Below are 15,741 nucleotides of genomic sequence, written 5' to 3'. Positions count from 1 at the left end.
TGCACACAGTATTCAAGGTACGGTCTCGTCATGGAGCAATACAGAGGTATCTGACTTGGGCTATCATTGGGGCCGATACAGTACAGTGTGCTCCGACGGAGCGCACTGTTAACCTGCCATTGGACGCGTGTTTTCCCTTACCCCTTATTCAGTAAGGGGTGGAAAACGTGCGTCCAACCCGCCGAACCTAATAGCGCCCTCAACATGCAAATGCATGTTGAGGGCGCTATTAGGTATTCCCACGTGATTCAGTAAGTAAAATGTGCAGCCAAGCCGCACATTTTACTTTCAGAAATTAGCGCCTACCCAAAGGTCAGCGCTAATTTCTTCCGGCACCGGGAAAGTGCACAGAAAAGCAGTAAAAACTGCTTTTCTGTGCACCTCCGACTTAATATCATGGCGATATTAAATCGGAGGTCCCGAAGAGTAAAAAAAAGAAAAAAAATTTGAAGTTGGCTGTCGGGTCGAAAACCAGATGCTCAGTTTTGCCAGCGTCCGGTTTACGAGCCCGTGGCTGTCAGCGGGCTCGAGAACCGACGCTGGCAAAATTGAGCGTTGGCTGTCAAACCCGCTGACAGCCGCCGCTCCTGTCAAAAAGGAGGCGCTAGGGACGCGCTAGTGTCCCTAGCGCCTCCTTTTGCCCGTTTATACCGCCGAGCCTCATTTAAATACTGTATCGTATGCACAGGTGAGTGGCCTGTGCGCATGCCGGGAGAGCGGGCGTTTGCCGCTCTCCTGCGGACTTTACTGAATCGGCCCGATTGTGATATAATTTCTACCCTATCAATGTTTCACAAGGTTTCTGAGATGCCGATTGATTCTGTATCCTCATTCAGTGCCATATATTCCAACTCTCCAATCTTATTTTTAGACTTCTGTCATTCAGCTACAGGCAATTCAGTGTTCATTAATAATAATTTTACATTTATTGCCTTCAAAAAAAGATCTCAGTGCGATTTACAAGTGGATTTAAATACAATAAAATAAGTTAAACAAATTTCTTAAAACTAGTTATCACAACATCCTCCACAAATCCTTAAAAAGATCCAGAAATTTAGATCCATTCCCATTTTCCACTATACCTAATCAGGTTCCTATTCTATTAGCAAAACACTTGTGAAAATAACCAGGGTCTTTAATGATATTCAGAAACATCCAAATCCTTAGCAATCTTCAGTTCAAATAGTACAGAATTCTAGAGCTTTGGAATATCTGAAGACAGATTTTCCAATTTAATTTCTCTAAATGTTGGCATCCCTTGGAACCCTATGAAGTCAGTGATTTGGGACATTTCTCAGTTTTTTGGTTTGGTTTTTTTTTTAATTTAATTTAAAACCTGTCTAGCAAGTGAAATGGATAGTTTGGAAAAATTTTCTCTTTATTTAATTGCACCTGGGCTACTTCTGCCTCTATCACAACTTCTAGATTCTGAATTCTTTGCTTCTGTATTTACTAATGAGGATGTTTGGGAGATACCAGTTCCGGAAATGGTTTTCAAGGGTGATGAGTCAGATGAACTGAACCAAATCACTGTGAACCTGGAAGATGTAGTAGGCCAGACTGACAAACTAAAGAGTAGCAAATCACTTGGACCGGATGGTATGCATACCAGAGTTCTGAAGGAACTCAACAATGAAATTTAAGATCTTAGTTAAAATTTGTAACCTATCATTAAAATCATCCATTGCACCTGAAGACTGGAGGGTGGCCAATATAACCCCCAGTACTTAAAAAGGGCTCCAAGGGTGATCTAGAAAACTATAGACCAGTGAGCCTGACTTCAGTGTTGGGAAAAATAGTGGAAACTATTCTAAAGATCAAAATCACAGAGCATACAGAAAAACATGGTTTAATGGAACACAGCATGGATTTACCCAAGGGAACTCTTACCTCACAAATCTTCATTTTTTTTGAAGGGGTTAATAAACATGTGGATAAAGGTGAACTTGTAAATGTAGTGTATTTGGATTTTTAGAAGGCGTTTGACAAAGTCCTTTATGAGAGGCTTCTAAGAAAACTAAAAAGTCATGGAATAGGAGGCGATGTCCTTTTGTGGATTACAAACTGGTTAAAAGACAGGAAACAGAGAGTAGGATTAAATGGTCAATTTTTCTCAGTGAAAAGGGTAAACAGTGGAATGTCTCAGGGATCTGTACGTGGACCGGTGCTTTTCAATATATATATATATATATATATATATATATATATAAATGATCTGGAAAGGAATACGACGAGTGAGGTTATCAAATTTGCAGATGATAGAAAATTATTCAGAGTAGTTAAATCACAAGCGGATTATGATAAATTGCAGGAGGTCCGTGCGAGACTGGAAGATTGGGCATCCAAATGGCAGGTGAAATTTAATGTGGACAAGTGCAAGGTGTTGCATATAGGGAAAAATAGCCCTTTCTGTAGTTACATGATGTTAGGTTCCATATTAGAAGCTACCTCCTAGGAAAAAGATCTAGGCATCATAGTGGATAATACATTGAAATTATCAGCTCAGTGTGCCGCAGCAGTCAAAAAAGCAATTTTAGGAATTATTAGGAAGGGAATGGTGAATAAAACGGAAAATGTCATAATGCCTCTGTATCTCTCTATGGTGAGACTGCACCTTGAGTACTGTGTACAATTCTGGTCACCGCATCTCAAAAAAGATATAGTTGCAATGGAGAAGGTACAGAGAATGGCAATCAAAATACTAAAGGGGATGGAACAGCTCCCCTATGAGGAAAGGCTAAAGAGGTTAGGGCTGTTCAGCTTAGAGAAGAGACGGCTGAGGGGGATATGATAGAGGTCTTTAAAATCATGAGAAATCTAGAACAGGTAGATGTAAATTGGTTATTTACAATTTTGAATAATAGGACTAGGGGGCACTCCATGAAGTCAGCAAGTAGCACATTAACACTAATCAGAGAAAATTCTTTTTCACTCAATGCACAATTAAGCTCTGAAAATTGGTGCCAGAGGATGTGGTTAGTGCATTTTTTGTAAATGGGTTTAAAAAAGATTTGGATAAGTTGTTGGAGGAGAAGTCCATTAACTGCTATTAATCAATTTGACTTAAGCTATGGCCTCTGATACTACTGGCATCTGTGGCATGGGATCATCTTAGTGTTTGGGTACTTGCCAGGTTCTTGTAGCCTGGTTTGGCCACTGTTGGAAACAGAATGCTTGATGGATCCTTGGTCTGACCCATTATGGCCATTTCTTATGTTCTTATGCTCTTTCAGGATATTTTGACTTCTCTGTTATGTCAGTATCCTTTGAAGATACCTCTCTCCAAACCTCGCTAACCTGAGCGACTGACCACTTCCACCATGTTTTATCTTTTTAAATGTTGGCACCAGAAGCCGGGTTTCACCCTGGTTAGGGTGGATCATTTCTTTCAGAATAGGCTCTCCCTTCCCCCAAAATTTTGCCCAATTCCTAAAAAAAAAATCAAAAGCCCTCTTCCCTGCACCATCATCTCATCCGTACATTGAGACTCCAGAGTTCTGCCTGCCTCTGGTGTCCTATGTGGGGAATGGGGGAGCTGTCTGAGAATGCTATCATGGCGGGTCTAGATTTCAGCATTTTATCGAAAATCCTAAATTTTATTGCTAGGACTTTCCTCCCATGTTAATGCCCACATGTACCACAACAGCTGACTCCTCCTCTGCACTGTCTAAAATCCTATCTAGGTGAGGCATGAGGTTACCAAACAATCCTCATGCCCATCAGCCACCCAGTTATCTACATTCCCAATGATTAAATGGACAGATACAATGGCTATCCCAACCTTCCCTTCTGAACACACCCCCTTGGGGATACATCTTCCATATGAGAGGGTACTGTATTACCTGGAGGGCAGGTGCTACCTCCAGGATAGTTTCCTGCCTCACCAGAGTGCTACTCTCCTTCCAGGCAAGTTTTGCTCCTCCAAGGCAGCACAGAGGCTGCCAGCCTGGAAGTGTGGACCGCTCTGCTATATCCTCTATAATATCTCTCTCTCCCTCAACTCCTCCAGTATGCCATTTTAGCCTCCGGTGATAGAATTCTGTCTCTGAGAGCCTGGAGCTCTTTGCACCTGGTGCATACATACAACCTCTAATTGTAGATAATTTATAAATGTGGTACTTGTGCAAATCATAGGATAGCCCCCCATCTCACTGCTGGACTGATGTCTGCATGTTAATATTATGCTGCTAGTTAACTTAAGGTTGCTAATGGAGTAAGGATGCTTAATTGAATTTAAATTCCCTAAACTTTATTTGTGGATTTTGTTAATCTAATTATGAGGCTAAGTTTTCTACTTTATCTAAAACCCTAGTTGACTCTTGTAGAATTTCTCTCGTGTTCTTTTTAATGGGATAGCAGACTATAAATCTGAGAATATTCTTTGGGTGGGTGGGAGTTAGAGAGAAGCTGGGGAAAAAAAGACCCAGGGATAATATAGCTTTGGATTCTCAAGGCTTCACAGACCAGGAATCTACTTTTAAATTCTAAAGGCAATCACTCACAGAAATTTAATTTATCCTATAATCTCTTCTCCCCCAAAGCTTTAAATCACACAAAAAACTTCCCAGCAAAGCAATACTTAAGGATCATCTTCATTCACCATCAGGGCAGCTTCTGCTCTCTGTACTCTCGCAGGGGTGGCAGAGTTATGGTGGTAATGGTAGCCTCCTGCATTACTCTCTGTATATTTTATACAGCATTCAGGCCCTATATCTCTCCTGAGAAATGAAGCAGTTGTAGCTGGCTGGCCTGACATGTCTGTTTATGATCCGTTACAGATCCTAGGTGTGCTTTCTTGGAGCTAATGAGAATTCCCTGGGGGGGGCGGGGAACACATTTATAAGTGAAAGTGAAACAGGTGGAGTTTTATTGATGATAATTGGATTCTTTCATATAATTGTTTTTTTGGGTTTTGTTTTGTTTTTATTTTGCAAAAACCTTTCTAGACTTTGATCTGTTGTTACTGTTCTGTTAGTTTGAGTTACAGAATGCTTAACACACATTTTGTGCGTTATCACAGATGGTTACTATAGAAGTCACATGATCTCATCAACCAAATCCCATACATTTTCTCAGCTATCTTGCATAGACATTCTTCGTAGACCTGACACATTGGAGCATGTAGGAATTATTTGCAAATTAATTTTAGAACCCTGCTTTACTATGCTTTCCCTCCTCCCCGTGGCAGAAGCATTGTGATAAGAAATCTGTAGGTGGGAACAGCAAGCCCCTGCCCGTTCTCCTGCTTGACATGCTTGGATGCTGCTGTAGAAGTGAAGTCTTATTGGTCTAACTCTTTGTTTTATTTCAACAAGCCGCCCCCTACGCCGCCTCCAGAAATGGAAAGCTCCGCCGAGGTGTGTTACACACCCATATTTGCTCCAAACACACAAATATGGGCGTTTGAAGTCCTGTTGAATGTTGTGACTTGTCTGGTATTAGTTCTGGCTGTGTATCTCCGTTGGTGCTCCCCCGTGGCTCCATTATCCTCCCATCTGTTCCTACAGATGAAACGTGAGTTGGTGCTTTTATGCAGTATTTGGGATTCCCCATGCACCCTTTTGGCATAACAGCCTTGCTACCATCCTCTGTTCCTGGAATTTGCAATAAGAGGTCCTGTATATAGTGTGCCAGAAAATGTCTCCCATGTTCTGGGGCAGAGAGGGTTTCCCCAGCCCCTGTTGGTTTTATGGCTGAAAGGAGCATACCTGGCTATTTCCTGAAACTAGCATATACCTTTTAAAAGAGAATAAAAACCTCTTCCGGTTTGCCTGTTCCCGTGTCTCTCTCTCCATAGCCATTTTTTTCTGTTTAATTTTGCATGGTCCTTTATATAAGAATTTCTAGTATTCACTGCCACCTTAACTTTAATTGCCTCTCAGATTTATTTCATAAGAAGTGATGTTACTTCTGTACTTGTCTCTCCTCGCCTAGTGTTGTTTATTTGTCTGTGCGTTGATTGCATATTACCAAACAAGGGAATTGGCTCAAAATCAGAGTGGCCACGGCAAGGTGAATGAGGAGAGAATATTAAAATGGAATGAAGTATGTTTGTTGGGACTTAGTAATGTGGAGGATGGCATTTGGAAGGGGGGATGTGGACACTGTCTCTAGGATGTTTTTTTTTTTTTTTTTGTAAAAGTAATTTCTACATGCTTGGCAGGAACTTGATCAAACTCTTCCCTTGAAGCAGATGGAAGATGAGAGAAGGGTATGTAGCACTGTCTTTATGGCGTCCATTGATCAGTCCTTTTCCTTTCTTGTTCTCTTCCCCCCCTACTCCCTTGTCTCACCCTAAGAAAAGGGTGTTCTAAACCCTCTCGCCTACCAGTACCTCCACAGTGCCAACTGTAGCCCATGAACCGATGTTTCGGCCCCATTCTTTGACCTTTTGCCCCCTCTGGACCTTAAGAATCAGGTCTGCTCTCTTCCTTCCTGTGTCCTTGTACCAATTGTGGATAAGTTGTGAAGTTCTCTGTTGATGGTTCCTGTCTCACTGAAGGATCTGAAGGGCCTCCATGCCAGGGAACCGTGAAGGACTTCATTCTTTCAGTCATGGAGATACTGTTTCCCCAGAGTGTAAGACGGGGTGAGAATTCCCTTGGGATATACATCCTCTGCATACCACAGTAGTGGGGCAGGACTGTCCTTGGGTGCACTGCCATGGTAGCACCATCCCTAACATTTATTTCCTGGCAGCCAGTGAGCCAGGGCACCCGCTGCAGGTGATTCGCCCTGGACCCTGCACCCTCCTAAAGCCAACCGTGGTAGTGGGAACCCCCTAACAGCAGGAAGTGATGGGGATATGGATGGGGGCTTCACATTACAAGGCTCTGAATAGTAAGTGAAAGCTGAAATAATTTTTTTGTATTGGATCAAATGCAGTTGATACTTTTCCAGTTCGGCTGATTTCTCCCAGTACGAAGTCATTCTCTGCACCTTGGGAACAGACTATGGAATCTTTTGCCCTCTGGCATGCCCTCTGCATGTCTGTCATCGCTATGGGTTAGCCCGAAACATCTGCTTTTTCAATGCAAGGCTTCACTTGCATGACATAGGCAGTGTCCTCAGCCTCTTTGGGGGGAGGGGTCAGCCCCTCAGCATTGAGGGGGATTCTGGTTTCATTCACAGCGGTTAAGTTTCATGGTAATATTCCTTTAGCTGCAGTGCCTCCAGTATTTCTGAGTTGTTTCCAGACTTGGCTAGGAATAGTATCTTGCCAGTTTAGATAAAGTAACGCTTTTGGGTAGTAAGGTGGAGAGTCCTGCTTTCTGTAGGGATCTGTCGACAAGTACTTCCTACATTTTTAACCAGGAGCATTTGGCACTTGCGTATATGTGTATAAACCTTTTAAAAATTCTAGATAGGGCTGCTGTTCTGTGATGTGCAGGGCCAGCGCTCTGTCTGTGAGCAGCTGTACTGTATGTATGGATGGTGCTGTATAACTCAGAGGCTCACTCCCCCACAGTGACATGCAGACGTTTCTCCTGGGTTTAACTGACTCTTAAGAAAATGCTTACTCATGACTGGTAGGCTGGAGGAGGGTCAGAGATGGGTCTTGGTGGGAAATCTGCAGAAACAGTTTATTCTGTCTGAATCATCTGCTCTTGGTGGGAGAAGAGAGTATCCAGCTTTGTTTGTGGGTAGGGTTATGCAGTGACACATTTATGGAGAGAACAGGGGGGAAGCTTTAGATTTTCCTCAAAGGTTGTGCTGAGCACTACTAATAAAAAAAAATTTTTTTTTAAATGTAAAAAACCCAGAATACGAAAATCCTGGTTTTCTGAAGCTATGTAGGTTTCCATAGTGTCACGAGTGGGTCATGTGGCTGCGCATTGCGACATGACTGAATTGCTGTCGAATGCCTGTTACAGGTAAACAACTTTTCTTCTTTCAGCTGTCCTAGTCATAAATCGTTCTGGCTATCCCGGGGGGGGGGGGGGGGGCATTTGAGATGGGATTTTTCAGTTGAATTAAAGGGGATGTAGTCGTGCAAAGACTACATAAAGTAGTGACACGGCAGTTTTGACACATGCTGAGTGGCGATGTGGCCGATTTGCTGCTACTACTACTACTACTACTACTACTACTACTACTACTACGGTGTATACTGACTGTCTTCAATTACCCAGCTTTCAGAATTCAGGAGCACATGGGACAAGCACGGAGCTTCCACAGCAGTGGAGAAACAAAGATCAGACTGCAGTTCAAGTAGACTGTGGTATTGTACTAGGAAAGGAAGATGAGCAAATATGATGGGCCTGCAGGTCTTTATCTGCTGTCAAATGTCTACATTTCTTTTTTTTTTTTAATTGAAAGTTTATTATCGCTGTAGTGAGTAAGCATACATAAACAATATCATCGTACACCAGTACAGCCACCTGAAGCATATATCAGTATAAAAAGTATAACAGGATAGAAACAGACAAGCAACAGGGTGTTTAGCATTAATCCCTCCCCCCCCCCCCCCCCCCCCCCCCCCGCATGTCAAATAAAGTCTAATGAAGATTGGTTGGCACAGCGCCATCCCCACCGCCGCTACTCCACAACAGTTCCGGGCCATAGGCAAGCAGCTAGATTAGCCAATCAGGGATTAGGGAATGTGAAAGGTCTCCATGTGATGTAGGGCTGCCAGATTGTGTGGAACTTAGGCAGGCGTTGATATTTCAGGGCGGTAAGACGATACAAGGTGCAGATACTATCCAGACGGCTAAGTAGTTCTGATGAAGTAGGTGGCAGGGGCCTCTTCCAACGGAATGCAATTTCCATTTTAGTCGCCGTGCATACCTGTTGCACCGGTATTTGACCGGACTGAGCCAGAGAGTCCTCTGAGGCAAATAGTAACGCCTGGTCCATTGTAAGAGTACAGGGGGCCCGTAGAAGTTGTGATAGTAAAGTGGAAACGTAGGTCCACAGCGGTCTGATAAATAAAATGTCTACATTTCTAATTGTTTATGGAGGTCCTGAAAGGTGGGGGGAGTGATGGTGAATGAGACTGCCTGGTCAGTGGCTACACTCATGGATTCGGGGATATATGTCCCTGTAAGTGACCATACATACCTGAATCTTTTGTGATAAAATCATAAAGCTGAGGTCCTAGTAAGCAAGATAAAGCAATACAATATGTGCATATTACTCCTGTGTCTACTCACATCCCCTTAAGATGTAAGAACTTCCATCACTGATATTCTTATTTACAGTTTTTGTGTATATAGGCTGATAGTGCCAGGCCTGTCCTGCTGAGGCCTCCCTGAAGCCTTCAGTGACTCCTCACCACAGAATCCATGTGAAATTTTAATGTATAATTTCTTCTCATTCGTGTCAAATGAGTATTTCAAAAGGATTCTTTCCTAAAAGGTGCAACTATACAGCTATTTGTCTGGGTTTGGCATTGGCCCTACTGGGGCTGACTGGATTTTGATGTAGTAAGTCCCAGTGCTGCTCAGATTTGCTGGGGCAGAATAAGTCTGCATTGTCTGGAGCACTGAGCCGCAGAGTGCAATGATTGAAATTTCCGCTCCTTAAGTCCCCAGAAATTGTGTTTGTTACCCCCTAAGGTAACTCAAAGGCCTTCTTTTACCGTCGTCAACAACATTTTTATTTTTTTTTTTAAACAAGATATTTAGTCTCCTTGCTTTAGCAATGGTTGTAATGCAGCCCTTTCCACAGAGGGGTTCATATGACAGGGTGTTTCCCCATGTTGTATGGGCTCACAATCTTTGTCAAAAGGCTCATAAGCTCAGGCCCTGTGGCTGGATCTTGGCCTCTTAACCAGCTTTATCACTAGAATGTTCTCTGTTTTCTATAGTTTTATGATGTTTCCAAAACCACCTTCACGCTGCTGGTAGCTCCCTGCCATTATTGGCTTCAACCTCTTTCTTTGGTTATTTTATTATCTTGTTTGAATTAAGGGCGAGGCACTCAGGCAAATTTTGGTGAACCGTTACTATGGAAACGTCCGAGCAGCAGGAAGAAGAGAGAGTCTGACCAGTTTTGGCAGTGGCCCACTCACACCAGGAGGATCTAACAAGACTGGCAGTGGAGGAGGTAGGATGTTTTTATGTTGAGTAGTGTGTGTTACGTGAGCTGGGCTCCCGCAGAGGCTCGATCACCTCCACAGTCCCTTAGTAAATTAACTTTAATTACATGTGTGCTGGAAATAACAGATGGGTGGGGCTATTGAAGTGTTTTTAGGGAAAGGATTTGTGCAATCTGTGGGTCTTTCTTTGTTGTATAGCAACCAACTTCAGTTATATAAGTCAACAAACAAGTTTTAGGTGAGACCGTTTTATTGGGATAACAATATATTTTTCACTAGTTTTTGAGAGCTACACTTTGACCCTGTGAAGTCAAAGTGTTAAGTTAGTCCAGTGAAAAGTTAGGACCTACATCGTACTCAGCTTAAATTATATTTTATGTAGCTGAGGGGAGAATACCACTGCTGGCCTGGAGCTTTTCTGTGTCTGGATGCCCCATGTGCCATGATCTGCAATTACAATGTATCAGTACTACAGTCGTGCAAAGCACATTTGTGTACCCCTAACATTTGTCTGCTCTACATATTGACTTGTGCACCTACTGTAGAAAGGGTTATGCATAATGCCTATTGTATAACTGCTGTTCCCTGTATGTACCCAGATCAGTCCAGACTCCTGAGTTTTGCATCCCTGCCAGCAGAGGGAGACAGAGAAAGTTTTACTCACACTGTTACATAATCACATATGCCACCTGCAGTTCCTCAGTATTTCTCTGTCTCCAGCAGATGATAGATGGTGCAAAACCTGCAGTTCTGCAGTCAGGAGACTATTTTGGATTTGTGAGCCTTCCTCCCAGGGGGTTTTTGGGTCCTAGTGAGTCCTTCCCTGTCTGGTCGAGGTGGATGAGTTGGACGAGCTGGGGGTTGGTGAACCTTTTGTACGCTCGCTCCTTTCTTCTGCGGGGTTTAAATTTGGTGGTCCAGATCCCTCCCTGTCACAAGGCTGCTGAGGGGGCTGTAGACTCAGGACAGCTGTTTTTTGTCAGTCTGTTCCTATTTAATTTGGCTAATCTTTTTTTGTGCTGGACAGTATTGTGTTCCATTCTAGGTGAAGTCTGTTAAAGTTTTATAAAAAAAACCCAAAAAAAACTAGAGGACTCAGGAGACCTCCGTAAGTTGAAGGGATGGTTCCTGGCCTTTGTGGTGGCGGCTGGGGGAGGGGCGGGGTTCATCTTTTCCCATGGTGTTGGCTGCATCGGCGGGCTCAGGCGTGTTGTGAGGGGATTTTCCAGTTGAGAAGATTATGGTATGCGGCTCGGCTCCTGCGCGCCTGAAACGTTTCGGTTTATGTTCTGTCTGCGTGTTGGGTGGTGAAGGACCGTTCGATGGCTACAAACAGAGGAGCGTCTCCCGCAACTGTTCCCCCCCTGCACCGGGGTTCAGAGCAAGTTGGGGCCTCTGTATTCGTCGGCGCAGGAACGGCAACCATTTTGAACTATCATGGCTCTTGCCGCGCCGATGGAGGAGGGGGCGGATTTTCCCCTTAGACTTTCCCCAGCCTGTTCAAGCTCCAGGAAGGAGCAGGGAAGAGCAGAAGGGGTGGAAGCTCCCTTTCTGCCTGTTTCTGAATCCACTGTTGCTGGGTCCTCTCGGCCATTGGCTGGTGCCTCCCGGCCCTTTTCAGCAGATTTTTTCCTGCTGTTGCATGAGGCCTATTTAGCCCAGCAGGCGGGGCTGAGGACCCAGACCCGACCTTCTGAGGGTCTAGAGATGGGTTCCAGACCAGGACAGACTCAGAGGAAGCAGCCTTCACTGGTTAAGCATTTGTTGAGCCCTAATGCATCTGGTGATGACTCAGATGGGGCTCCCGGGGATCGGGGGTGCCTCTGTCGCAGGACCCAGGGGGTTGATCCTGATGCAGCCTGCACAGCTCCGGAGGATGATCCGGAGGAGATCTCTGTATCTGAGGGAGATGACCCTAAGGTAGTCCGTTTGTTTTGTAAAGAGGAGTAAGGGCCTTTGATTCCTCAGGTTCTGGAGGAGCTTGGGGTGAAGGTTCTGAAGGAAGATTCTAATATGGAAGGGGCGGACTCAGTCCTGGATGGGCATAGGAGTCCCGCAAGTGCTTTCCCATATAAGTCGGTGAAGAAGTTGGTGGATCGGGAGCGGGATACTCCTGATGCTTGCTTGAGAGTTGGGAGGGCAATGGCAAAGCTTTATCCTTTGCCTGAGCAGACATTGGAGCTGTTTTTCCTTCCAAAGTTGGATGCTGTGGTTTTGGTGGTTACAAAGACGACGACTATCCCAGTTGTGGGGTCCACGGCTTTGAAGGATGTTCAGGATCGAAAACTCGAGGTTCACCTCGAGAATATTTGAGGTGTCTGCCCTGAGTTTACGCGCGGCCATCTGTTCCAGTTTTATACAGAGGGTTTTTCTGCATTGGGTGCAGCAGCTTCAGGATGGTCAGGTGAAGTCTGGCAAGGAGGCAATTAAGGCTGACTGCTTAGATGCGATGGTGGCGAATGTTGCAGATGCTCTGTATGACCTGGTGAGAACTTCTCCGATTATGGGATCTGCAGAATTAGCCAGACGGTTGTTATGGTTACATAACTGGTCGGTGGATATGTCGTCTAAGTCCCAGTTGGGTTCTCTGCCCTTCAAAGGCCAGTTTTTGTTTGGGGAGGACCTGGAGCAGTTGATGAAAGATCTGGATGAGAATAAGGTGCATAGGTTGCTGGAGGATAAGCCTAAGGGCAAGAGGTTTTTTCAGGCTCTATCCTGTTTTTGAGACAGTAGGAGGTCTCGTCCGGCGAGAGGAGCTCCAGGTCTGCAGAAGCAATTCTCTCTCGGGGTCAGTCCTTTTGAGGAGGCCGAAGGCCCTTCAGGGCCACCACAGGTAATGGCGCTGCTGGGACTAAATCTCGCAATGAGGCGAGGCTGGTCCACTCCACCGTTCCTTTTATAGGTGGTCGCTTAGCATGGTTTTACAGGTAATGGGCCAAAATTACTCAGGTTCAGTGGGTGCTCAGTGTAATAAGAGATGGCTATGCATTAGAAATTTCTTGCCCTTTCTGTGATTTGTTTCTAGTTTCCCCCTGTGGTTCTTTAGACAAGAAACTTGTGCGAGAGATGCTGGACCGGTTGTAGAAGTTAGGGGTGGTGATTCCAGTCCCCAGGGACGAATGAGGCAAGGGAAGGTATTCCATTTACTTCACTGTTCCAAAGAAGGAAGGCATTTTTCGCCCAATTCTGGACTTGAGGCAGGTAAATGTAGGGCTCAAGGTTCCAAGGTTCTAGATGGAGACCCTGAGGTCAGTAATAGTGGTTAGCAAGGATGATCTCTGGATTTGACAGGCATATCTGCACATTCCCATTCGGCCAGATCATCAACGGTTTCTGCGGTTCATGGTTCTGGGTCAACATTTTCGGTTTCGGGTCCTTCCCTTTGGGTTGGCCACTGTGCTACACACCTTCACCAAGTTTATGGTGGTGGCGGCAGCATTGTGTCGCAAAGGAGTGCTGGTGCACTCCTATCTGGACAACTGGCTCATCAGGGCAGTGTTAGAGGACCTTTGTCGCCGGTCGGTGCAGAAGGTGATCAGAACTCTGGAGTCACTTGGCTGGGAGGTGAATTTAGGAAAGAGTCATTTGGTGCCATCACAGTCCCTTGAGTATCTTGGAGCTTGGTTCGACACTCAAAGGGGCAAGGAGGAGCGTGTTCTGAAGCTGCAGGGACAAATTTGGTGCTTATTGTGGTTGCTGGTGCCCAGAGTCTGGAATTATTTGCAGGTTCTGGGTTCGATAACTTCAACCCTAGAGTTAGTGCCGTGGGCCTTTGCACATATGAGACCTCTGCAGACAGCACTGTTGGTTTGGTGGAACCTGCTCTCGGAGGAATTCCATCTTCCCATGCCGCTCGAGGATACTGCACGGGACAGCCTGGTGACTGCTGATGTCCAATCTAGTTTATGGTGTCGACCTGGAGGATCCAGATTAGGTAATTCTTACTACCGATACCAGTCTATCTGGATGAGAAGCAGTTTGTCAGCGCAGTCTACTCAGGGCAGCTGGTCCGCGACATAAGCTTCCTGGTCTAACAGTCGATTAGAGACCAAAGCGGTGCGTTTAGCTTTACTTGAATTTCTGCCATTAGTGCGAACTTGATCTGTGAGGGTCCTGTCGGGCAATGCGACAATAGTAGCCTACATCAGTCAGCAGAGAGGAACCAAGAGTCGAGCAGTGGCCCAAGAGGCTTAAGAGCTGATTCTTTGGGCAGAGCAACACTTGGAGCGGATAACGGTGTCACACATCGCAGGAGTAGAAAACGTCCAAGCAGATTTTCTAAGTCGCAGATTATTAGATCCAGGAGAGTAAGAGCTGTCTAAGACAGTGATGTAGCTCATCTGCGAGAGGTGGGGCCGTCCCCATGTAGATCTAATGGTGGCTCATCTCAATACAAAGGCAGCTCGGTTTTTGTCTGAGAAGAGAGCACGGGACCCAGGGCATTGACGCTCTGGTGCTAGCTTGGCCTTGGGAGGTTCTGCTTTCCATGTTTCCTCCTTGGTCTCTAGTAGGCAAGGTGTTACGATGGATAGAGAGACATCTGGGCGAAGTGGTGTTGGTAGCCCCGGTGTGGCCATGTTGGCAGCAGTTCGTGGATCTAGTCAACTTAGCCGTGGATGGTCCATTACAATTCGGCCATCTCCTGGGCCTTCTTTGGCAGGGCCAAATATTTTCAGACCAGGCTACTCACTTTTGTCTATCGGTTTGGATTTTGAGAAGCAGCGATTGAGACACAGAGGGTACCCCAAAGAGGTTATTGCTACTCTCCTACAGGCTAGATGAATGTCTACTTCTCTATCGTATGTGAGAGTCTGGAAGGTTTTTGAGTCCTGGTGTATCGCTAATGGAGTGCAAGCTTTATGATCTTCGGTGTCTCAGATCTTGTCCTTTCTTCAAGAGTTTGGCTTTCAACTCTCTTAAGGTCCAGGTGGATGCTCTTGCTTGCCTATGAGGTAAAATAGAGGGTTGCTCTCTCTTCTCATCCTGACATGGTTCAGTTTCTTTGGGCGGCTAAGAATTTGCACCCTCCAGCTAGGAGAGTTTTCCCATCCTGGAATCTTAATCTCATCCTCAGAGGTTTGTGTGCGACACCTTTTGAACCTCTTTGGAGAGCGACACTTAAAAATTTGACCCTTAAGGTCATTTTTCTAGTGGCCATTTATTCAGCTAGGAGAATCTCTGAGTTAGAGGCTTTTTCTTGCCGTGATCCATTCCTTCAGATTTCGGAATCAAGGGTGACCTTGTGGACAGTACCCTCATTTTTACTGAAGATGGTATCGGTGATTCATGTGAATCAGACTGTGGAGCTTCCGGGTTTTCCTGAGATGGACTCTTCCACACTTCATGGGAGAGAGCTTAAGTTTTTGGACATAACGGAGAGCTTTGTTGATGTATCTCAAGATAACAAATGATTTCAGGAGGTCGGATCATCTTTGTTTTGTGGAGCAGTCCAAAGAGGTTCTCAGGCTTCCAAGGCTACTATTGCATGATGGCTCAAGGAGGCCATTGGATCAACGTACATAACTAAGGGGCATCTGGTTCCTGAGGGTTTGAGAGCCCACTCTACATGCTGTCAGCTGGCCTTGTAGGCAGAGGCTCAGATGGTTTCGCTGCAGGAAATTTGCAAAGCAGCAACTTGGAAATCGCTGCATACTTTCACAAGACACTATCTCCTGGATGTGGGGGATCCGGAGTCCTGGGTT

The 15,741-nt window shown here is 45.2% G+C and overlaps 1 protein-coding gene across 5 annotated transcripts in view; it reads left to right on the top strand.

The window, feature by feature from the left end:
- Window positions 1-15,741, top strand: part of ITPR1 (inositol 1,4,5-trisphosphate receptor type 1) — a 450,198-nt gene that overhangs the window by 300,409 nt on the left and 134,048 nt on the right. For all 5 annotated transcript variants that reach the window (XR_003856666.1, XM_029601463.1, XM_029601465.1 and 2 more), the window contains one exon: window positions 9,912-10,047. Coding sequence is in view for 4 of the 5 variants with exons in the window: in XM_029601463.1 (XP_029457323.1) it covers window positions 9,912-10,047 (136 nt within the window). In the remaining variant the exon portion in view is untranslated. The remainder of the gene's footprint in view (window positions 1-9,911; window positions 10,048-15,741) is intronic.

This window comes from Rhinatrema bivittatum, chromosome 4, assembly GCF_901001135.1.
Source record: "Rhinatrema bivittatum chromosome 4, aRhiBiv1.1, whole genome shotgun sequence".
Taxonomy (NCBI): Eukaryota; Metazoa; Chordata; class Amphibia; order Gymnophiona; family Rhinatrematidae; genus Rhinatrema; species Rhinatrema bivittatum.
The sequence above is the reverse complement of the archived record's forward strand: the minus strand, read 5'-3'. Positions and strand labels throughout refer to the sequence as shown.